The sequence below is a fragment of the Phalangium opilio genome, unplaced genomic scaffold (assembly GCF_054372755.1).
Source record: "Phalangium opilio isolate 3A_F unplaced genomic scaffold, DU_Popi_V2 ptg000024l_1, whole genome shotgun sequence".
In the NCBI taxonomy this organism is placed as follows: Eukaryota; Metazoa; Arthropoda; class Arachnida; order Opiliones; family Phalangiidae; genus Phalangium; species Phalangium opilio.
The window spans coordinates 821,252-846,033 of NW_028324155.1; the positions used below are offsets into that span (position 1 = coordinate 821,252).

The window sequence follows — 24,782 nt, forward strand, 5'->3', positions numbered from 1 at the left end:
CGAAACGGTTTCCCCCCTTTTCTTGACGGGTCTGGCGTGCCGCGTTGTTACCAATCCACCCCCTTGTATGTATATTGAACAGTTGCAGAAGCAGTTTTCAATGTCGAATTATTAAACTTTGTTGCCAATTTGAATATTCTAAATATATCATAAGGATATTAAGAAAACTGGGGTATATGCGTGGCTCGATATAGTAATATATTTTTTCTTGAGATAACGGTGAACAATTTCTTCGAGAAGAGAACGTCCCAGAGCGGCACTTTGCTTCAGAAATAAATCATCCCTTATGTATTAGATACTTCATAGTAGGAGAGCGAGTGATTATGTTAAATATTATTTATATTTTCAATATTGACAACTTTTATGTAAATTGAACGAATTCTCTGTGAAGTTTAGAGAATTTAGTTCTCATTAATTGTTAGATCAAGAACGAGATTCTGTTCCTTACGCGAACTAAAAGTTGGTGAACATCATATGCTTATTGATCTGGCCTCCTATTGGTTTCTCGTTACCAAAGAGCCATTTGATTTAAGCTATTTGTCCATTTAAGAGTCTTCTGTATGGTCTTCGGAATCAAGAGTCCGATGGAAAGCCAGAAATAAGTAGACACCGTTGATCAATTTGAGCATTAACAGAAGAGCGGCCTGCCACTTTCACAGACCTCGTTATGATCACCAACTTGCCTCTTCCATTTCTTCTCTTTTTCTTGTTGACTGTCTTAAAAATTTCAAGAGTCTTTCTTAGATTACGAAATAAGTTTTATTTTAAAGAAAGAAAAAAATGTAGCGAAAACATTGGGCTGTTTGGAGGGTATACGAGCTTCTCCTCGTTGTTCCCAATAACGGTTGACTTGATAATAATGATCACTCGAGCTCTAGCTCCTTTTTCCCGCGTGTGTTTCTACCCTTAAAAACTAGCGGACTTCAAAAGCAGCGACCGCTATGTATAAAAACAAACCACGCTCGACAATTATGAGGAGGGAGAGATGAGAGAATCTATTTTTACATCGTCGTCTCCCCGAGTGTGTGTAGCGTTTGCAATAAATATAGAGACTTCTAAAACATTTTTGCACTTGCTCTTCAGCTTCGCCTCGCCTCTTCTCTTCCCATCATCCAAGGATGCTTTTGTTCGCTCCCAATCTACCCCGGCTTCTTCTTCTTCTTCTAGAGCTCTTCCTTCGCAATCTTTCCTCTACCACGAAATACACTTGTCCGTGTATATTTATACAATTCGGCTCGGCTAGGGCTTCTTATCAGACGATCGGGATATTTTTAGACATGGTAACATCTGCGAAGGGATTTCGGTTATACTTCCCCTCTCTTCCCTATAGCTTTCTATACCCATACCAACATCTTAGCGCTTATCCCCCTTAGTCATATTCTCTTTTATGGAAGATTTCTACGTCGTGAAATTCTGTCTTCTTAATACTAAGTCACTTTTGTCTAATCTTCCATCCATACCCGCTCACGCGTAGGATGCCAGTTTGATGATGCATAATTTTAGAGAAGTTTATAACTTTAAATCTCCTTATTTGTTTCTCCATGGCGTTCAGGGTTTGCTCCATCAAGGTCATGGTCGAAAGCGGATTGTCACCCTGGCATAGACCAATAAGGTCTTTTGATGGTGCCCTATGGGATACGTACTTAACTATGTCAATGTTTAGCGGCTCTAAAACAGAACTATAGTCGCGGGATTTGACAAAATATTTAATGACTGATCGATAGCTCGGTTTATAAACACCTCCTCGCCACGTTATAACGTCAAATTAAAATGGCGTGTATCACTAGCTCGCATATTATAAGATAGGCAAAAAGAAATATAGCTTTAAACTACGTCATAGTTTTTTGAAAGAAGCTAAGGTGGATGGCTAAGAGATATGAAGGGTAGAAAAAACATGGTATAGTTGCGGAAGAGGGTACCAAAAAAAATCTTTCTAGCTTTCATTCCAATTAGAGGTTACATTTGTTACGCGGGCCACTCTCTTCTCTCTCTCGCAACGATGTTTTTTTCGCTATAGCTGCTTGCCTTCTGTACGCCGAGGGTAGGATGCTAGGATCAGTCTCCTAGAACCTGTCGCCACCGTTATCCGGCGTGTCGTTTTGTTTGTCAGGTTTTTCGGGCGCTGATGGGATCCATCCCTTATACCCCCTTTCCCCTCTCATACTCTCTCGCTAAATCTTCGGCCAAAAGCTATATCGACTTCTCGCGCTAACCGTAAATAGCGCTAGGAGATCTCGCGACCTCCTTCTTTTTAACAATCTCGGGCCTATCTTTTGCCATCTGTTTCCAGCCAATTTTCGACTCCTTTTCATTTTTCTTCCAAACTCCGCGCTCGCTCGCTGCTGGGAGATAAGGAGATGGAATTAAAATAGACTAGGACGACTCCGAACGATTAATGAATGTTTTATGTCCTGGCGCGCCTCTAGAATTTTCCCCCATACTAAGCCTAACGTATACCCTAATTTTTCTTACTGAGAGTCTAATTTCTTTCGGGGTTTACCGTCCCGGGACGATGGTCCTCAAATGACTCGAAGATCTTTACGTCATTAGCGTACTTTTATAGACAGATATACAGGGTGTTTCTCAAACGTCTAGTCAGAAATTATAAAGGGCGATTTAGAGTCGAAAATGTTCCATGAACTTTTTGACACACTGGGCGATCACTGTTTTCAAGCTAAGATTGGAGTTGTTTACGGATTACCCCTTAAATTTAATTAAGAAACTCAAAGACAATGATAATTTAACTAATAATCAGTAAAACGCTCCAAGTATAACTTGAAAATGGTTTAAAAAATTGAAATAGAAGTTACATTTTCGACTCGAAATCGCCCAAAGAATATTCCCCTTAATTTCTGATAAAACTTTCAGAAACACTCTGTACAGGACGGACCAATGGGAGCCATGGCTGGCTGCGGCACTTACGTATATGTCAAAAGGAACGAATGGAACGGCTTTTTAATTAGTTCGCTGATTGATATCTCTTTAATTATTTCAAGCGGAGTGTAATCGGACTGCCAAATATTCTAAGGTTATTATTTCGTAATTATGCCAGCTCGAGATTGATAAATATTTCAGATATTTCCCCCTTCATCTTTTTTATTTTTTCTCTCTCTCTCTTTCTCAAATTCCTCCGATGGTGCGATGCGAGGGTTTATTTTTACTCCCTCAATTCACCCACGCCAATTTTTCCAATACACTCTATTCGAAATAAGAGTCTACCGTTACCATTATTTTGGGCACGGGCCAATAAAATACGTAATATAAAAAAAAACAATTATTGGCGTAATATAACGAGAAACAGTGTATCTTTGTTTTTTTCGCGCTGCTCGATAGTTCGACGGGGAGTTTACGTCACGGCCCGATGCTCGGCCATTCTTGTTTTTTTTTTATTCCTGATTCACGCTATTCCTTCCTTTTTGTTGGGGAAAAAAGGGTTAAGGATAGTGGAAGATACGCGCCATAGGCATAGGCTCGAGTAGGGCTCACTCGCTGAACAAAAAGATTGAGATAAATTTCTTTTCACGTTGAAATTGAAATTGCGAGAAATTTACACCAGATGCAGTTGACAGTGCAATGGAAGTCTAGGGATCTTCTATTGCTTTTACCGTAGTATACAGGGTGTTTCTGATAAGTCTGCTAAAAATTAAGGGGGAAGTTTTTACTGCCATTTTGAGTCGAAAATGTTCTGTGACATTTTGCATTCCAGGCCACTGTTTTCGAGTTAAGATTGATTTGAATATTTTCCGGAAGACCCCTTAAATTTAATTAAGAAACTGATTTAGACAATGATTGCTAATTTAATTAAGGGGTCATCCCTAAAACACTCCAATCATAAATAGAAAACAGTGGCCTGGACGGCAAAATGTCGATCTGAAACTCGCAAAAATAAAACAAATGTAAATTAAATATAATAAATAATCAATACCTGAAATTTAAATGAACTTCGCTTACGTAGTATACTGTATAAAATGTTTCTTTCTGAAACAAACCTTTAGAATTTGTTTGAAAACTGCATAATTTTTAAGAAATGAATAATATTTAGATTTTTGGAATTTTTCGTATGTTATTGATTGAAATGACCGCATAGCTTAGTTCTTTTTTTTTGTTGGGAGAGCTTAATTTTTAATTTATTTTCTTTCACTTCTAACTTGAACCGACTGAAAAATTCATGTTAGGGTTAACTTATTTTTTTCTAAGTAAAACGTACACCTTTTTATTGTTACTTTTTATTTTTTATTTTATTTTACGTGAGCCGTCTTAACTCATAGGGAGCCAAGAGCGATCTGAAAAATTGGCGACTGCGAGAGTCTCTCTTCTCTTTTTTTTTCATTCATTCATTCAAAAAGCGTGGTTTAGTGCTGACCAATAATGGTCCCCTAAACCCAACGACTTTCAAAAAATTTCCTTATATGGGCATGGAGAGATCGCTGAGGCTTTACCCCTTTCATTCACCTCTAGTGCCAAGGTGTGCATTCCGGAGGAACGCGGTGGCTCGTATCGCGGAATCTTGGCGCCAGCGATCTCTCCCCCTCACAAAAGGACCTCGATCAAGCTTTTTTTTCTTTTTCTTTTTTACGTACAAAGTTAACAAAATTATTAAGTTTTAAACCAAGTCACAACAGAAATACATCAAATACAAGAAATACATTAAGTTGCAAAACAATACATTAAATACAAAGGAAATACATTAATTACTACACAAGAAATACATTAATTACTACACAAGAAATACATTAATTAAGTTGTATAAAACCTATAACGAAACTACAGGTTTTCACACTGCCCCGCGTAATACGTTAGTATTACCAAATTATTTTTTTTTTAGTTTTTTTTTAGTTAGCATTAATTTCTAGAGCGTAAAGCAACTGAATGGGACGCTTAATTACATGGTTATTCGGCATTCTAACCGAACACGACCTAACTTTTCCGTCGCGCCCGTCATGTACTTCTGTCACAACACCTAACTTCCAGTAGTGTCTGGGAACTTTCTCTTCATGTATGATCATGACGTCACCGACACTAACCTTTCCATTTTGTTTGGCAAGTTTAATGTGGTGCGCGTTTCTTAATTCTAGGAGGTATTCATCCCGCCATCTTTTCCATAGTCTCTCCATTACGGTGGAGCGATACCGATAACGCTTGGTAAATTCCGATTGAGTTTTTGGTAATTGGCTTTCTTTTACTTTTTGAGCGGGTAAGCGTGTTATTCTTTTGCCAATCAACATGTGGGATGGCGACAATGGTTCTGGCTCATTGGCATCATTGAAAACGTAACTAATAGGCCTCGAATTTATGACTGCCTCAGTCTCGATGACCACAGTTTCCATTTCCTGATAAGTCAGCAAGGCCTTTCCTAGTGTTTTTCTTAAAATACTTTTTGTTGTTTTCACCATTCTTTCGTAGAAGCCCCCTGCCCAAGGGGTTTTTTCAATAATGAATTTCCAAATGATGCCTTTATTGCCAAAATACTGTCGAACTTGATCACAATGGATGCTTTCCCAAATTTTGCACAAGTCCTTATCTGCTCTTTTAAACGTTTTTGCGTTGTCGGAGTATATGACCGAGGGTAAGCCGCGTCGCGAAATCATTCTCCTCAGCGACATTAAGAACTCATAAGTGGTTAAAGCGGGAACGAGTTCGAGATGGATAGCTCGTGTAACCGCGCATGTATACAAACAAATGTAACATTTTTCTTCTTCTTTTCCTATTTTGACAATTAGCGGGCCGGCATAATCTATACCGACCACAGCGAACGGTTCTGACTCGACGATACGATCTTTCGGGAGTAATCCTGTTTCTTCTTGACCAGCTTTTGCGTTGGTTCGTTTGCATTTGTAGCAATTTTTGACGACGTTTCGCGCTAATTGTCTCCCAGCTATAATCCAGTAACGTTCTCGTGATTGGGTTGTAGTGGCTTGAATTCCACAGTGCATGACTTCCTCGTGGCTTCTCATCATAAGAAGTTTTGAGAGTTCTTGATTTTTCTTTAATATAATTGGATGTTTTGTTTCGTAACTCAAATTTCCTTCTTCTAATCTTCCACCAACGCAGAGAACGCCATCTTCATTAAGAAAGGGTTTGAGCGAAGCGATGTCCGAACTTTTCGGCAATGGCTTCTTTTCTTTTAAATTCTTTATTTCTTGAGAAAAATCGTTTTCTTGAATGTCTTTGATAAATCTTGCTTCAGATTGCCACATTTCCTCAGCGGTAATAGGACCAACTTTTGTGTCTTTGCCCAAGCATTTTTCTTTGAATCTGTTTATCCAAGCTACTATTCTGAAGGCTTTATTTATGGAACTGTATCTTTGAAGGTCCACTACGTACTGTATTCCTCTTTTCTCGTCAATACTGATCGTCAAAACCACCTTTCTTTTCTCTGTTTCTATTTCTTCTAATTTTACATCGCTAACGCATGCAGATGGCCAGTGAGACTCTTCTTTTGCTAGCCAAGTTGGGCCTCCAAACCATAGCGGATTGTCTTTCATTTCTTTGGGTTTAGCCCCTCTAGATGGAATGTCTGCCGGATTCTCGATTCCGGGGCAATGATTAACGTTTTTTGGATCAATTAGCTGCTGGATTTCTGCCACACGGTTCTGTACAAAGGGTTTCCAGTTTTTGGATGGTCCTTTCACCCAATGCAGGGCAATCATAGAGTCCGTCCACATAACCAATTTTATGTTTTCGTTAAATGTCTGTTCCACATTCGTGACCAGCCGAGCGCCTAGTAGGCATCCCATAAGTTCTAGCCTTGGGAGCGTAATTTTCTTAAGCGGCGCTACTCTTGTTTTGGAGGTAACGAAAACCACTTTTATCTTTCCCGATAATGTTACGTATCGTAAATAAACGACGGCGCTGTAAGCTTTCTGGCTCGCGTCGCTGAAACAATGAAGTTCCTTTTCATTGATGTTTTGTACTTGTTCGCTATAATAGCATCTTGGAATGGTTAAATCCTTTAATTCCTTCATTTCTTCGCACCATTGTTTAAACTGGTGACTCAAATTTTCTGGGAGGGTATCGTCCCAACCTAGTCCCCGCTCCCATAGAGCTTGAAATATGAATTTGGCCCTGATGACGAATGGTGAAAGTATTCCCACCGGGTCAAATACTTGAGCTACAGTACTAAGTACGAATCTCTTTGTGTTTTGAATTTCTTCCACAATTACAATTAGTTTATCCAAGTCAATTGACAAAGTGTCATTTTCGGGATCCCATTTTATTCCCAAGATTTTCTGTGGAGTAGGATTCCTATCCCCTTCGAATTTCAAACCTGCATTTGAATCAGCAGGTTCTTCATCCCATTTTAATCTTAATTTTTCATCGTTAGTCTGCCACTTTCGTAGCTCCATTTTTGCTTCTTTTAAAATTGTCGATGCTTTGACGGAAAGTTCATACGCGGCTTCCGTGTTGTCTTCGCCACTAGCCAAATCGTCAACGTAAAGTTGTTCGTTTAAAATTGTGTAAACATCAGGCTCCGTCTTTTTGTACGGCTCAATGTGAAATTTCACGGTCGCTGCGAGTAGGAAAGGGCTGGCCGTTACCCCGAAGGGCACGCGCGCCATCCTGACCACCTGATATTTGTTCTTTTGAATTTCCCCCTCTTCATTTTCCACCGTCCAGAGGAATCGGACGGAATCTCTTTCTTGCGGCTGTAACGCCACCTGGAGGAAAGCCTTAGCAATGTCTGCTGTCACCGCAACTTTATGCCCGCGAAACTTGAGTATCATCTTGTTAAGATCAGGGTTGAGGTTTGGTCCTGATTCCATACAATCATTGAGGGATGGCGCTCCTTTTTCTTTGGAAGAAGCGTCAAACACCACTCTTGTTTTGGTAGTGGTACTGGACTCCCTTACCACCGCTTGGTGTGGTATGTAATAGGTTCCGACGGGCTTTATTTCTGGTTTTTCTACTATTTCTGCAATTCCTTGCTTGATTTGATCTTCGATAATGTTCTTATATTCTTGATATAATTCTGGGTTCCTGTTAAATCTTCTAACCAAGCCTTCCATTCTTTTTGTTGCTACGGCGTGATTATCTGGCAAATTGTTTTTGTTCGTGTTCCAGGGGAAGGTAACACTGTATCTTCCGTCTTCAATTTTAATTTCTCTTTTGAATTTGTCTAGTGTTTCACTAGCCGAGGGCTCTGCTTCTTGTTTTTCTTTTATTCCCATACTTTCCAAGTTCCAAAAGGATTGTAAGGTCTTTGATATTGTATTTTCGTCTAGGCTTAAGTTCATGACGTTTACCGCGTAGGTACCGACCGCAACTCGGCCAATTTGCGCAGGTCCTTGAATAACCCACCCCAGGGTTGTTTCAACAGCTACTAGCCTTGGCGTGAATCTTTCAATGCGTCCCGTTACGAATTCCCAATACACATCGCCTCCGATTAGGACCCCTGCGCTTGATTTTAAAGGCGCAGTGTCACACGTTTTATCGGCGATTTGCATGCCCCTTTTTCTCATTTCTTTTTTAATATTTTCGCAGCCTACCATAGTTACTGCTTGGCAAATGTAGGGAACTTCGATGGCGACAATTTCAATCAATTCTCCTGTTTTTTCTGTATTTCTTAGTGATAATTTAACTAGTTTTCGCACTTGTTCTTTGGATCTTTTTTCCGAGAAAAGATTGAGTTCTATAGGGCATTCTCCAATTATAGGTAAGTTTAGCCGTTTTGATATTTCTTCCTCTACGAAGGACGCTTGGCTTCCTGGATCCAAGAGGCAGCGAACTTCTTCTTCATTTCCATGCTCGAGGTTTGTTGCCAAAGCATGAGCCGTTTGTAATAGGACGGTCTTAGAACAGGTTACTAAATTTGTTTCAACGCTTAATGTTTCGCCGGAATCCTCTTGTCTTGTCTCTTGCTGTTTATTTTCTTGTTTCTTTTGACCCTTGGATTTATGGGTTTCATTTCTATCGCAGATAGCAACGTTGTGTTTTTTCCCGCAAAGCCGACACGAATTATACGGGGAGGGACAATTTTTCGACTCGTGACCGAAACGCGTACAAATACAGCACCGATTTGCGTCCGAAATCATTTTCTTTTTCTCCTCGAGGGTGAATTGGGGGCAATAAGACGTCGCGTGCGAGTCGACACGGCAAAAAATGCAAAATATGTTTCGCATTCTGGTAGACGCGTGGAAAACCGACGCGCTTCCGTTTTGATTTTTTGGTTTATTGAAATTATTTTCAAACCTAGGTGGCCTTGGTTTATTATTGAATTTAATGGTTTTATCATACGACGATGATTCAACCCTTTGTTGACTGCTATTGTCACCGAGCATTTCACAAGTTACTCTACTCTCAACTTCCACGCGTAAATAATCGATCAAGGCGTCAACATCAAATTCACCCGCTCTACCTCGTTCTTTAGTATATTGCAATCTTATATCTTTTGGTAAACAGCCCAAGAGTTTTGGGCATAAAAAGGCACCGTTCACAGCGGTATCATGTCCTAGAGACCTTAAACTACGAATATGCGTCTCGCATGTATCATACATTTTTTTAAGACTATTTAAATCACTAGAGCTACGTACAGGTTCTAAGGTTAATAATTTTTGCATATGGGAATTAGTGACTAATTCGTCTCTTCCAAAATTATGTTTTAATATCTTAACTGCCTCATCATAGTTCTTATCGGATGGTTTCATTCCAGACAGTTTCTGAAGGGCCTCTTTTTCTAAATATGATTTTAAGTATGTAAATTTTTGTACCTTAGACAACGATGTATTAGAGTCCACTGTTGTTTCGAATAGACTCCAGAAGCCATTAAATTCAGTGACATCTCCTCCAAACTTGTTGATGATTAAAGGTGGAAGTCTCGCGTGTTGAGCCGCAATGTTCAGGTTACCTTGTGGCTCTGAAGCGGTTGAATTTGCTGATGAACCAGTTACTGGTAGGGATTCCAAATTAATTCCAGCTCTTTTTAGTTTTCTTTTTACTCGAATCCTGACGTTAGCGATATCATCTTTATATTTTTCTTGAGACGTTCCTTCTGCTTTCAGTTCAGCGTCGTTATCGGGCATAACATCCAGGATTTTCGAATCCAAATCCATCAGGCTCGCTTCCTTAATCGCCAAAATTTCCAACTGGTCTTCAATATCGTCAGAGTTTAGCGGGTCGTCTAGCATTAGCGTCTCCAAGGTGTTGATTGCTGATGTGGTATTACTTCTTACTGGTTTTCTTAAAGCTTTCAGCTTCTTTAAGTCTGAAGCATTTTTTATGGCTTGCGCAACTTCTTCTGGTGAAGGTGGTACCGATTGCTGGTTAATGCCGGTCGGCGTCGCCATGTTTATTTTATTTTAAGAATTGTTTTTTTTTTAGAATTTTTTTTTTTATATTTTTTTTTACTTCGCGGTTCGTTAATTAATTAATTTAATTAATCAATTTAAGTCCCGGGTTTCGGCACCATGAAATGACCGCATAGCTTAGTTCTTTTTTTTTGTTGGGAGAGCTTAATTTTTAATTTATTTTCTTTCACTTCTAACTTGAACCGACTGAAAAATTCATGTTAGGGTTAACTTATTTTTTTCTAAGTAAAACGTACACCTTTTTATTGTTACTTTTTATTTTTTATTTTATTTTACGTGAGCCGTCTTAACTCATAGGGAGCCAAGAGCGATCTGAAAAATTGGCGACTGCGAGAGTCTCTCTTCTCTTTTTTTTTCATTCATTCATTCAAAAAGCGTGGTTTAGTGCTGACCAATAATGGTCCCCTAAACCCAACGACTTTCAAAAAATTTCCTTATATGGGCATGGAGAGATCGCTGAGGCTTTACCCCTTTCATTCACCTCTAGTGCCAAGGTGTGCATTCCGGAGGAACGCGGTGGCTCGTATCGCGGAATCTTGGCGCCAGCGATCTCTCCCCCTCACAAAAGGACCTCGATCAAGCTTTTTTTTCTTTTTCTTTTTTACGTACAAAGTTAACAAAATTATTAAGTTTTAAACCAAGTCACAACAGAAATACATCAAATACAAGAAATACATTAAGTTGCAAAACAATACATTAAATACAAAGGAAATACATTAATTACTACACAAGAAATACATTAATTACTACACAAGAAATACATTAATTAAGTTGTATAAAACCTATAACGAAACTACAGGTTTTCACATTGATTAATTTCCCTTCATCTAAATGTTTCATAAAGATATTTAATCGAGCAATAAAACCTTTTGAGAAACGTAAGCCTTTGAATTAAAGTCAGCGTTCAAGTTGCATAATTATATTTTAGAATCAAACGTAAAACTAAAAATCGTGAAGTTTGCATATATTTTTCGAACATTAACCCGATAAAAAGTTAACTTTATAATATTAATGTAAATTTTATAAAGTTTAAAAACAACTTTTATTGCAGTAACTCTTTTAAAAGTTGAAAATTAAAATTTTATATTTATATACATGGAGATTGAACCATTTTCTCTCCATTTTTGTTGGGACGACTAGACCTAAATTGTCACACGCAGGAAATTATCCTTTTATAATAAATTTAAATTTTGTTTTCGTTTTTTTTTTTCTTTTACTTCCGTAAAAAGGGAGGTAAATCTGGTCCCGTAATTGTCAGTTTTGCTTCCGCGGGTGGCGTTATCGATTGTCTTGATACAGTCTTTTAGACGCGATACAGCTGGTAAATCAAAATACAGTTAATAAACCATTAGGTGGCGTCAGGGGTGGTTCAACCGGGAGATCCATTAGAGCCAGGAATATATCAAACTAGCGTCGTCGCATCAAACCTATATATGCCTTTCTTATCCAAGAACTATATCGTGTATACATTTTTTTCTGTTCCTGTTATTTTTAGAGAAATTATTCCTTAGTTTGTTGGCTGGCAAATGTTGACGACAAAAACTTACATATACATTTATGGAAAAACAAATTGAGATTTCGGAGAAAAAGCATTTGTTTCCAGATTAAACCATTTCCGCTTGACTCGGTCGGTTGTTGTACTTCGATATTTGGTCTATTTTCGCCTCATATATTGGACACGTTTATAATGTGATTTTTGGAGTTTAATGGTTGAGATTATTCTGGTTTATGACTTTATTTACTTAAATCGCGTTTGTCGTCACAAAAATCTTGTATATTTTGAATATCCTGTAAGATTGCTACTCCCTGGACTTTGGTGTTTTGTAGTAAAGCATCTCTACAGGCGCGTCTGTGATGCGTTGCAACTTGCAAGAGAGAATAATTTTCACTTGACCACGTTTAGTGTTTTGGGAAACGACCTAATCTCACGCGAACATTCAATGTTGAACCCCTGAATTAAAATTAAAGAATACATATCAAATCATCTATGAGCTACCTCCCTCACTTCATGACAAACTCCAGTGTGTAACCAATGACAAACTTATGGAACATGTCTTATGAACTTACGATAAAATCTAACTATAAGACTTAGTATAATCTACTATACTTCAATTAACAAACTATTTGTAGATCAATTTAAAATATACTTAAATAGACTTAAGGAGCTTCTCCTAATTCGAAGGAAATTTGATTTTTAAGCCGATGATAAAATTTAAAGACACTTTTCTTGTATGAAAACCTTGACTCTTTTTTTTCTTCTCTTTGTTACAATATGGTAAAAATGGGAGAGAAAATGTAATTTTCCTAACGACACGATCCATAAGGCTTTCTTTATAATTTCGGGGAGGAATTTTTCTTCTTCTCAGTGTTTTTTCTTCCTTTTTTCGTTCTTCTTTGGATTCGGGGCTAACATCAAACGCCGCTTCGCCGTGTTGACTATCTCGGGCCCGATCAGGCAAAAAACCCTTATAAAAAATGACAGTTCATCAATGAAGAGTGCTTTTGATAGCTTTTAAATTATCGGCCAGTCATTTGGCTCGCTCTAGGGGGACAAGAAGAGGGAGGGATACGGTATAGATGGTAAAAGCTTCTTTCTAAATAGAGAGAGAGAGAGTGAGGACTATAGCTTAGTGGGCGGTGAGGTTCGTCAGTACCACCTGATGATAGGTCGCACGCGATGACCAAAAAATCAAGTCCATCTTCCTCTTCCTGCAGGTTTATACCCATTTACTTAAATCGCATTCGCGTGGTTCTAGGGAATTACCTGGAAACCATGATTGAAAAGGGTGGTTTTATCATAACCGTCTTGAAGAATAAGTCTCGTGTATAAATTCGTAAGACCTCGGTCTCAAAATGATTGCCAAACATTAAAAGTCGTCCAATATTGAAAACTAAAACAAAATTGATTTGTGTTGACGAAATAAGCCTCTTCGATGTAACTCAGAGGGAAAGACACATTAGTGAAACATTGCCTTCCATCTTGCTTTCCGGAGTCTGCGCTCTAGGCGCTTTGGGTGACTTGGGTCCATAGAGTGCGCAGAGACGGATATGGGTCAAGACCCTGTATGTCTCGATACCGAGGGTTGGTTGCCTACCCCGTTTTTTACATCGAAGAGACTCATTGTTTGCTCTTTTCAAAGGTATCATGATGAAAACTCTAAATTTCTTAGTTACTACCCAATTGTGGTGCAAGTTGCTGCTCCATTCTAAATTCCTGGTATGATCAACTAAAATCGCAAATTTTCGCAAGACTTATCCTTGAAAGGCTTTTTGATATCTCCCCGTTTTCCCTTCGTTCACGGGTTAGAGTCAACACGGTATTACCCGTCAAATCCCCGGTATCTTTTTAGACGAATTTGACTCTTTCAATATGGAAATTGAGGCGAGATTCAACGCGTGCACGAAACTCTCTCTCTCTGGTACCTTCGTCGTTCGCTCGTCGGAAGGTCTTTCACTTAATGTCAGTTACACGGAAAATGTTATTAAACCTTGGATATTTGAGTGGGAGGGTTGGGAAAACTAACTTTATACTTATCTAGAATGACTTTTTCGTCTCCGAGTATATTAGGGTGCATCGATTATTTAAAATATATCATAAGTGACGTAATGACAAGTTTTCTAACCATAATTTGGATTTATTCAGGACGCGTTTAAACCTTTCCTCGTAGAAGTCCATACTGCAAGTGTGTCTGTTTTCTTGCGTATATTTGGAATATGTGTCACACAATTTATGTGCAATAGAGTTGAAGAAATAGACCGAAATAGCGAATTAAAACGTGTAGCGCCATAGACGTGAGATCTTGCAAAAGTATGGCGCCAAAATACCCATTGTACTTCTCCATTTTCATACGCAATTAGGCTTAACAAGAACAAGGGAACGGTTTTAGGCCTAATTTTTCAAACTCTGTATTAAAGAATGTTTTCGCAATTTGCGTTAGACAACCAACAGGAATGCGTCACTCATTATTCTCCAGTATAATTTATAAAACCGGATGCGCTTGTTTTTAGCGGATTACCGTGGTGCAGACGCCGCGGGGATCCTTAAAATTTCTAAATCCATTTTTAAGTCGGTTTAGTTTTTATGGTAGAGTGCCAAAGTGTTAATTTTCCACGTATGAATTATATCATTACCCTAACGTTAGCTCGACTTAGTATACGGCGTACTCCACTAAATTTAGTTTATAAAAAAAAACCTCTGCGAAAGTAGCTTACGCGTTAACCGTTAGTCATTTATAACTATTTTTTGACAAGAGACACCGGCCCCTGTACCAATCCCACCTACCTCGCTGTTAATACTGTAGAGAAAATAATGGCATTGGGGTTGGAGAAGCGAGATGGAGGCCGGTATACCGTGTTGTTTTTCGTTTTCGACAATAGTAGAACGTGTGTTATAAGTAAACGGCGGTAGGGAATATATATATAGAGAAAGATAAGAGAACTGGTGTCCTAAAATAAGCATCGTTCGCTCGCTGGCTGCTGGTTGTCGAATCTAAAAACGCGGGCTGCGTTTCGTCACCAGCACCGCGACCGAGCTGGAGAAGATAGGGATGGAAGAGAAGACTCTCGTCAGATCAACCGTGACACGATGTACAGGAACCCGCGTCTTTTTTTCTTACTTCTTACCCCAACCTCTTCCAATCCCTATTTTTTTCCCGGAGTTTCTTTCTAAAGAAAGGAGCTCCAGGAGGATAGGAGGATGAGGAGAAAGAGAAAGAAAAAAATCCTCTATTCGCATCGACAGTTTTCCAAACGAAACAAGCCCGAGCTAAATAACAAAAAGGAAAGCCAAGGATGTATAGAAAAAAATTACCGAAACGTCCCTCAGGAAATAGAGGGGTTGTTTCGGCGGCTTGGAATCTTCTATCCTCGACAACAACATTCTAAAAATGGTAGACCAGGAGCGACCTAAGAGTCTACTATAACTTGCTACAAGAAAAAAAAAACATTCACTATGCGCCCTTTTTCGAAAACCCCACCTTCCTTCGCAACGGAATCCGCTCACGTTTTTGACGGACACAATTGCAAATACTGTATATTTCGCAATAATCAAAATATCTTACACTTCCAAAAGAATTTTAAGAAAACAGTTCAAGATCCCACCCTGCTTCATAGTAAGACAGTTCTGGCGACAAATACACAAGTTTCCATTTTAGGGTATGGTTTCTAACCAAGAAGTGATATCTAGTTTATTAGGGAGAAGGTATTCCAGCTTTATCTCCAGTCCAAACGTAGGTCCGGAGTTAATCCCCGCCTCTAAATTACAACTATCTTGAAAACTCACGTCAGCGCGACGCGAATGACGAAAATTACGTATTTTCCGACTGAGGAGAGGCGAAATAGCCCGACCTCCTTTTACGTCCCCCCCTTGTATTTTGAAAGGGGGACTGGGACTATGGCGCGCGAATACTTAGCCATCTTAGACCTTCTCCCTATAAACTAGGTATCACTTTTTGTTCTTACCAAGCATTGGGGACAAAATTAAACGAATGTAATTATAAGTTAAGGATAGAGGACGTACTCTTGGTTTTATGTCAGGTGTTGTACTCAACGTCTTAGCGTCATCTCATTATTGACATTATTATTTTAGTTTCAAACCATCCCCTTGAATCATTTGGGGGAATTTACCTACCTACCTTTAACCTAAACTTATATATATTTTTAGACACCCTATCTTCATGAGACTTGTAAACTTGTCCTCTCTCTTGTTAAAACGCGCTTGATCTTAGCTTAACGAGAGAAATATTTTCTTCTTCTTCGTGACTCTATATACTATTTTTTTTTCTATTCGCCGCGGAGGATTTTAAGGTATGCACACGGTGTGCCATTTGATATACGTTTTTTTTGTGGCAAAGCTAAGCGATTCCTATCCGATTTCTTTAAAAGATTTAACGATGACGAGATAGCTGAGTTGGCAAGGGTGTTTTATTCCTAAGGAACAAGGAAGCCCTTTAGGTTATAGGATGCAGTCATGGCCGGGAATTCACTCGTATATACCGACCATTAATTTGCGCGACTAATTATAGTAGTTTTCAACAAAAGTTTAGTACAAGCGAAAAACGATTTCAATCGGAAGGGGAAGTAAAAAAAAATGTGGAAGCGTTCTGCGAAGTATCGACCCGGAACGCTCAAAAAGTAAAAAATAAATAGCGAAACATCCTAATGAAGTTTCGCAGATTTTACGCTTGGAGAATTCAAGTTACTTTAATTGAAGTTACGCGAGAGCTAAGCATTCTAATTATTTTTGGGTGAGCTATACGTGTCCGCCTGAAAAGGTCTCGGGATCAGACTCATGCAGAGAGACGACGTGGTTCAGGGTTACTCTAAAAATCTTATAGCCTCATGCATTTATGAAATTTCTAAAAATAAAGGTAATTGCGAGGGACGTTATATACACCTACGAAAAATTTAATATTATCTGTATAGTAAATTTTCCAACTCGTGTTGTTCAAACAAATATGCAGGCCGGTGTTTCTGATAAGTCTCTCATAAATTAAGGGGGATGTTCTTTGATCGATTTTGAGTCGAAAAGTTTCTTCTATGACATATTGAGCTTCTGATTTGAGTATTTTACTAAATTTAAGATTAATTGTAATTACGGTTTAAAATAATTTGAAATATTTCCTTTTTTATTGTGGTATAATGGACTATAATTTTTTTTTAATTTTATGCTCCCTTTAAAAAACTAATTTAGTTTATCGCAACATTTCATCGTTAAGAATATTTTCTTCGCGACCATGGGGTTGTGTAGTATTTTGGCAAACTCAAGACGCAACACGTTTTAAGCTGCTCTTACTTCAACCCCGTTTATTTATAGATAGTGTTTGAACGATGGATATGCTTAATAAAAACTAATTTTTGCTTCGTTTATGTCTTCATACAGGTTACTTTAATACGTCATTCGTTATCTTACTGGAATTTGTTGTCCCCCCGGATTATGCAATATTGATTAACCATGACTGAAATTATGGATTCTGGCGAAGCATCAATGGACAGCGGCGAGGAGTCGGCTGGGTAAGTTCAATCAAGCGTTTTCACTTTGATTCAATGTTACTGTTGTGTCAACAAGCGCGCCCTCGTGCTTTTCGCGTTTTAATCGCGCATTCTAAAGACACCATCGCGAAAGTCTACGACGATCATTCCATTTTAAACGCTAAACAATTAAAGGACCCGAAGGCAAAATCTACGTATCTCGAACTTCGAACGCGATACTCTACTACATTTACCAAGGGTCTTTGAAACCCGTCTGGGGAGCTTCACATATTGTGATTTAGAGAATTAAGTATATTTTCATGTAATTCAAAGTTCTGATTGACTGACATATTGACTAATAATCAACTCTCAGACCAAACCGCTTTACCTAGAAGGCTGAAATTTTGCAGGGACATTACTCTTAAGTAGTAGCCACACATCGAAAGAGATTTTTCCAATCCGCCACCATCCTGTAAAATGAAATGGCGCCCAGAAATGTAAAACAAACTTCTTCATACACTGAGTTCATTGTAAGATGAACTTTGACATTTATTCTCGGTTTGAAAATCCCAACTCTATTGGAGTTATTTCCTTTTCCCCCTGAACTTACAATTTGTACGTCGAATGATCTTGCGTAATGCAAAGTCTTGGCCCGTCAGAAACTAGCTTAGTTAAGCCGAAAATTTTGATGGCTTGGCGATTTCGCTAAGAATGAGTTAACTGATTCGTAAAGAAGTATCCCCTATATATATATATATTGGCATAAAGGTTTCAAAAATTCGTTTTGATAAATAGGCCCAGTCCTTTCTCGATATGACGTATAACGTAGCCGCTAGCTATAGAGCGTGGTTACGAATCCACATTTTTCCCTAGACAATTCGAATTCGATATTTAGAAACGTGTTTTCGGAGACGTTACGTTACTTAACCGTAAAGGGCACCCTGTGGAATATATTGTTTTGTTCCCATCATACCAGCAAAACAGTGACTCGCGTTTTTTGTTCGGATATCAAATTGTAGTAGGAGCAATGGGTACCCGAACTGGTTTTTGGCCTCTTTTAGCCATAGGCCCTTAATTTATAGTGTAATGGTAATGCGCATTTTTGATGTATTTGAAAATGTTTATGTATGAAATTATTTTATTCCACCAACAAATTTAATGTGATTGGAAAAGAACATGACCTCTACCATAAGTTCATAAGATATGTTCCATGAGTTTTTCACTGGTTACAAACTGGAGCTTGTCATGAAGTAACGTAGGTCTTGTAAAGCGACCCCTGATGAGGCGCTGTCAAAGGCTTAGTGCAGACTAAATAGACTATCTTATAAACTTACTCTCTACATATCTTCTCAGATTGCATTTGGGGTTAATTGTTATGGGTTTCCTCGTCTTGTTTGCCAGCATATTTATTACTATTACCTTCATTCTCTTTGCATTACGAACTATACCTGGAGGGTATCATTGGCCGTAGGGTGACGCCAGTTGAAAATAAAGTAGCGTAACGGTCGAAAAAGACAGAAAGAAAGAAAGAAATGCTTATCTGGGTCGGCTTCTACAGCGCTATACGCGGGGAATATCTCCGGTTTATTCCCTGAGCCGGGCTATCATTCTCACCTATTGACCCTGGAATCGTACGTCATCTTTTTGTTTCTTTTTTTCGTCCCCTCGTCTTATTTTTTTATACCCTTCACCTCTGTATCACATCGCCCGAAGCGACGCTAGCGGACGGTACTGGAAAGTGTACGAGAGTCGGAATAGAACTAAAAAAAAAGGAAAAAATAGTCCGAGTACTTGACCCGGACGCGTTGGGAACCGATTACTCGGATAATGCTCCAAAAATCTTTTTCTCTCTTTCTGCGAGTCCTGAAGTTTCCCGTGTATACCTCTGTAGGATTCTAGCTAGGCTGGTGTTAGCGGCTATAAGGTCTTTGGGTGGATCCCGAGAGAATTTTCGAGATTACGGTTAAAGAGAAATCGAAATCTATTCGCTCGACTGAATCGGATGAGAAGAGGGAGATTCGAAATGATTCCTTCCAATTGTTCCTCGCTCTTCAGCCTCCCTTCTCTCTCCCTCCCCCCTTTTTTTAAAAGAAAAAATAAAGAGGAAGAAAAATCCCTTTTCTTATTCTACTTCTTCAAATCTCTTCCATCCCTTCTCTCCCTCACTACCGTCTTTTTCTCTTAAAGTGAACGATGATAATAAGTTTTAAAAACTTCTCTCTCTCTCCTCTCTCCTTCCTTCTTTCTTTCTTTTCTTTCTTTGACAATGATTACTTTTTTAAGAAGACTAATATATCGGTTGATCGTTTGGCTCCTCGTAAGATAGATGGAAATAGGGTATATAATCATCAGAAGCCTTCGTTGTACATTGTACGTTACGTTTTTGTTTTTTTGAATTGGTGTGAAATGTAACTTTAGGTTTTTTAAACAAAATTCACAACTTTCAACGATTAGTTTTGATTTGGACTTATTTTGAATCGTTTTTACGAGAAGAGATTACAAGTTCATACGTGGAATCATACGTTTATGAGATATGTTCCATAAGTATGACACTACCTGTGATTCGCAATGCTATGGACTTACGAAGAGCTATAGTTCGAGAACGACAAGCGAGAATTGACTTCACTCGGTTAATTTTGAAGTCCATCTTTTTCCTATTTAGTCTGTACTAAGCCTTACGTTTCAGTGTCGTCACTTCATGACAATCTCTTAGTAACCAGTGACAAACTTATGGAACAAATCTTACATAAACTTATGGTTAAATCCATACTTATAGTCTTACGACGTATCTTATTACTTGTACAATTCCTCAGCTTGTTGATCTTTAATACAGTTACACTTCGGGGTTATAGATTTAATTCCAAAGCGGTCTAGAAATAAATTCACCGCGCGCATCGAGCTTGGATAAAAAGAAACCCGAATGATTGACAGGCCCCTAAGTTATTAATCTTCTACGTATAATCCTTAGTCATTTTAAAGATCCGTACAGGGACAGAGTATGTAATTCGAAGGCGTCAAATTTATATAAAAAAATGTAAGGTAGATTTAGACGGCCAAGAAGAAATGATATTCATTAATTGCGCGTTACGATACGTGACGTTAATGTTGCGTGAAATGAAGTCGAAACTATGCCCAGAATCATTTATCATCAAAGAATATTTTTTTTTAATCTTGTACTTTTTCATCTTAGTTTTATCATCCGCGCCCTAGCTGTAAGAAGGAAAAATTACTGCGCCCCATTTTTTCTCTTAGACCCTTATTCCTTGGCGAGATCGACAAGAAGTTGATTCATTTTAATCTTTCGTGACTTTCAACCTTTTTCCCCGACGCTAGGCGAACATTTTTTTCATATCTTTTTTTAGAAGAGTTATTCAAAGAACAAAAAGAACAGTGTTTTTATATATTTATTGTTAGCTACGTTGTTTCAAACCTTGAAAGTTACTACTATATATTTTGTTTTAAAGCTGTCATTCAATTGATAGTTTTGAGTTGCTTTTAACTAAGTAAGTCTGCATGGGGAAAGTTTGTGTTGGCTGGGACTTCAGCGATAATGTTCGTGTTAGAGAAGTAGGAATGTGATGTAATGACAACTAAGATTTTAAACGAATATCCCATATTTAAAAATGTTCTCGGACTCGCGCTTAATCTTGAAGGTTGACTTTAACCTTGGAAGTATTTAAAAAGTTATGAAACTTGTTTTTTATCTAACCCTTTTTTATTTTCGTGACGTCTGAAGAGCTAGGGAAAAATAGAGCATCTCAATTTGGATGTTAGCCAGTTTATGGAAAGCATCTTTTAACCTATCCCTATTGAACGCACCTTCATTAATGTTAAAATAACCGAGCTGTTCTTGCTTTCAAGTGTCGTGTTTGATATTTGTCTCGAAACTCCTGTCCACGTTCTTAGCGTTTCTCCGCAACAACAACCGCGTTCAGCTATTATAAACTTGTTAATTTTAAGTTTTTATATCGATATAATATTTTGGTCACATCCCTTTCCCTTAACCCATTCCTCCAAGTCTTAGATATTCAATTTACGTCATCGTAGACACGGTTGGACGTCTACCAATCTTTCGAAAAGTCTAAGAATACACCCTGAGAGTTTTTATCGCGGTTAAGAACGGAGTTGGAGAGGGCTCCACCCTTTTAACTCAAAAGAAAAGACACGCCGTCTATGAGAGAAGTATTATTTTAAGTTTAGGCATTCACTTCCGTCTTTTTAGACTAGTTAAATGGGTGAGAATTTCGACCCCTCACCCCATCGCTCGCGTCTCCCCATGCTTTTAAAGCTAGTTAATAATTCCGAAACCATTCCTTCTTGTTGTAAAGATTCTTGGGTTGTCTCTCTCCTTATGAGGATAGTTGGCTCTGTTGTGTCTTTATCATCCATGAATTCATCTTCAAACGAGACGTCGGATATTTGTCAAAATCCTCTTCCTATCCCGAGGAATTATGAATTTTTAAACTTTTTCTCAGTGGGGAAATAGTTGCAGTACTTGACTGCGGTTTACGTCTTTACACTGAAATGTTCAAATTTTTGTATCAGATTCAACTATTGCTTTTTATTAATTTGTCGTTATCCCGTAGTAGATCTGAAGCTAGCTTTTACACCAAATGGTCTACAGTTTTAACTGGAGAGGAATTAGACAATTAGTTCTAATATTTCTGCAAAGGATTAGCTTAATTTCATTTCCGGAATCCTTCAAAAAATGCAAACATAATTGTGTAATGTCCGATCCATTGGCTTCTTCTTCTCTCGTCTTCTTCTTTTTTTTCCTCCTTCACCTCCTTTTTCACGCCAACTGTTAAGCATCATAATGCGTTCCGGGCAATTCATTATTTGTAGGGATGTTCTATCTTCGGCTGGCCACATTCTGGCATTATGCAATTTTTCCTAAATAGTTTTCCGCGCTCTACGTATTTCGGAGCTTTGTTCCAGCTAATTTGCAGAGGTCTGCCGTCGAATTTATATCTTCAGGGACAGCCCCAAGAACAAGATATACCTAAGGCCCTAGACCTATTCATCTCAGGACTACAGTTTTTATCCATCTGACTAAATTGGACTAATGATTCGCGAAGAATGCTGCGGGCTTTTTATTGGTCTTATCTTTTCGCTGCCGCGGCGATACTCCTTTCTATTGTTTCTGTGTTTATTTAGATCTCTTTACCCCTTAGTTTTTTTCTCTACCTCCACCGCTATTTTATTTTTAAATTGTATTTCTTTTTTTGTTTGTTGGGGATTCAAATTTATCTGATGTCGTTTAGACTTGTTTAATTGCATTTTTATTGTTTTAAGGATCGTGTGTGATCCTTTTTCTTTCTTTGTAGGGGGTCAGAGACATTAAGTGTTTGTGGTTTTCTAATTGTACAAATTTGCCGATCACAGGTGAACTTGGATACGCTAATACCTGAAACTTGGCATCTTATAACTGATACTACGATTTAAATAGCCTGTTTCCAAATAAAATGCATTCCAACTTATAGCAAATTGTACCCTTACTGCGAAGAAACTTTCTATTTGGCATTATAGCTAGAGTAAAGAAAAAGGCCTTGAATTTAGTTTTTCTCCAAAAACATTTCAATTTTTCTATACCTTCCTGAAAAGCGGGATTAGTTTCGCGCGGAGGGTGACGATTTACTACTTGTCGAACAATTTGGCCTCTTATTAGATGAGTTTTTTTTTCTGTACGAAACTGTTCTGACTAAGATGGATCCGTTTTGGCAGAGTACACACACGCTGCTTATATGCCGTCGCTTATAAAATTTCTATTTTTTTACTGGAGAATCTCGGAAGCCCGAACTTGGAACACGCGGAACCAGGTTGTGTTTAGAGAGTTCGCTCGAATTCTAAAAAAGAAGGAAATACTTTATTCGCACCTTTTCCTTCGCCGCGCCTCCAGAACCCGTCCTCCATCAGCTCGTTCTTGTACAATCCTCGGATCCTTAAGCCTCGGATCGTTTCTGTTCTTTTAATTTCTCTTTTTACGCTTTTTTATTTTTTGACGCTTGACGTTGCTCAGTCATCTGCCTTAACCTTTTAAGCGACTTGAGTACTGTATTTTTTTTCTACAAGAAACAGTTTAAATACGTTAAGAATTTCACGAGACAACTTTCTAATTTTCTTAATCTTCCCTCTCTTGACACGTTTTGCCAGATTTGCGGTTTGTACAAAATTAAAGAAGTATTAAAACGCGTTAAAATGTATTTTTAAACTGGTTTTGGGGATAGATACTAAGAAACGAGTTTATTTAAAAATTAAAATTATAACAAACCCCCATTTTCTTTTGCAATTTTTGTTAATTGCAACTCTACCTCAAGTGCTAAAATGATTACACGTAACACTTAAGGTGATCTAAGAATAATTATCTCCTCGGTATACATAATATAAATTTAAATACTTCTTCTTTTCAGTTAATTCATTAATTAAATTTCCCCAAAACTAATTAACCAGAGCCAACTTTTTTCCGGTTATTTTGCCAAATAAATTTTAACAATCATTAGTCAAAAAGGTGCCTTCGCTATTTATGCTTGCCGAAATACAATTACAGTCCTTTAAATCCGTAACGCCACTAATCAAGGAACTAATTTCTCAACTTCTTTCAAAATTTTCTCTGTACATCAAAATTAAACTAATCGAGTTTGTTCGTGATATAAAAACCGCATCAGCCGAACTTTAACACTTGAAGTAATTCTCGGTTAGGCTAAAATTATAAAGCTTTATTCTTAAAGTCGAGCGGAGAAACCGGGAGTAAGAAAAACATCTTAAAAAATAAGTAAGAGAAGATGTACTAAAATCAAAATGATAAAAATCAGGAAGGCTTTTGATGCCAACTGTGCTTTAACAATAAACACCTTTGTATTACTGGGCGAGAGTTGCAATAATTTACCCACCCACGTTTCCACTGAATTCTTATCGTCTTTGATAATCTTGGAGTTTAGGCCTAACCCTGGATTTGTTTTAGGCTTAATAAGATATGGAAGTAGGTTAAGGGTTAGTGTTTTTACACAATGTATTAATAATAACGTCGATACATGCAACATGCCCATTAGCTACGCGCTGTTCAACATTAAACCTAGCGCGTCTATACCGCTCTTTTTCGCTTTAAGCGTAACAAGGCAATCCTCACTCTGATTGTCGCTTCGTTGTGCACAAGGGATGACTTAGCAAAATACAATTGTACGCCTGTAAATTGGCAGAGTTTCCGCGAATTTCTTTTAACCGTGTTCTTGTCTTTCAATCTTAAAAGGGATGCGATTGTTGAGTAAATGTCTGTACTTAAGAACCTTCGAAGATTGCAATTACCCATGCATCCACAAACCTTTCAAAATATTATGTTGGTTCTTACTCATTTCTAGCGTAAAAATGTCAATCAATGCCTTTCTCTGTTAGTTTGTGACATCGTCATTTTTGAAGCGATTCGGAACAGTTTAAGTCATGTTTGAAAAGGTTTCTTTCGATTTACACAGAATAGTATTGTTAAACAGCTGTTAAAAGTAGTTTATGTCACCC

The 24,782-nt window shown here is 38.1% G+C and overlaps 1 protein-coding gene and 1 long non-coding RNA gene across 4 annotated transcripts in view; both read right to left on the minus strand.

The window, feature by feature from the left end:
• Nucleotides 1–4,832: 4,832 nt before the first annotated feature.
• Nucleotides 4,833–10,283, minus strand: LOC149691998 (uncharacterized). Its single transcript, XM_089867526.1, has one exon. It carries the CDS (start codon nt 10,281–10,283, stop codon nt 4,833–4,835), a length of 5,451 nt encoding a protein of 1,816 aa, XP_089723652.1.
• Nucleotides 10,284–11,117: 834 nt separating this feature from the next.
• Nucleotides 11,118–24,782, minus strand: part of LOC149691999 (uncharacterized) — a 31,262-nt gene continuing 17,597 nt past the window's right edge. For 2 of the 3 annotated variants that reach the window (XR_016382583.1, XR_016382585.1), the window contains 3 exons: nt 22,866–23,338; nt 18,608–22,802; nt 11,118–12,255 (listed from right to left, as the gene is read on the minus strand). This is a non-coding gene — a long non-coding RNA (uncharacterized LOC149691999). The remainder of the gene's footprint in view (nt 12,256–18,607; nt 22,803–22,865; nt 23,339–24,782) is intronic. The other variant, XR_016382584.1, reaches the window with a different exon arrangement.

Excerpts from the sequence above, each read along its gene's own strand:
- LOC149691998 (XM_089867526.1), bottom strand. The coding sequence starts at position 10,283 with ATGGCGACGCCGACCGGCATTAACCAGCAATCGGTACCACCTTCACCA.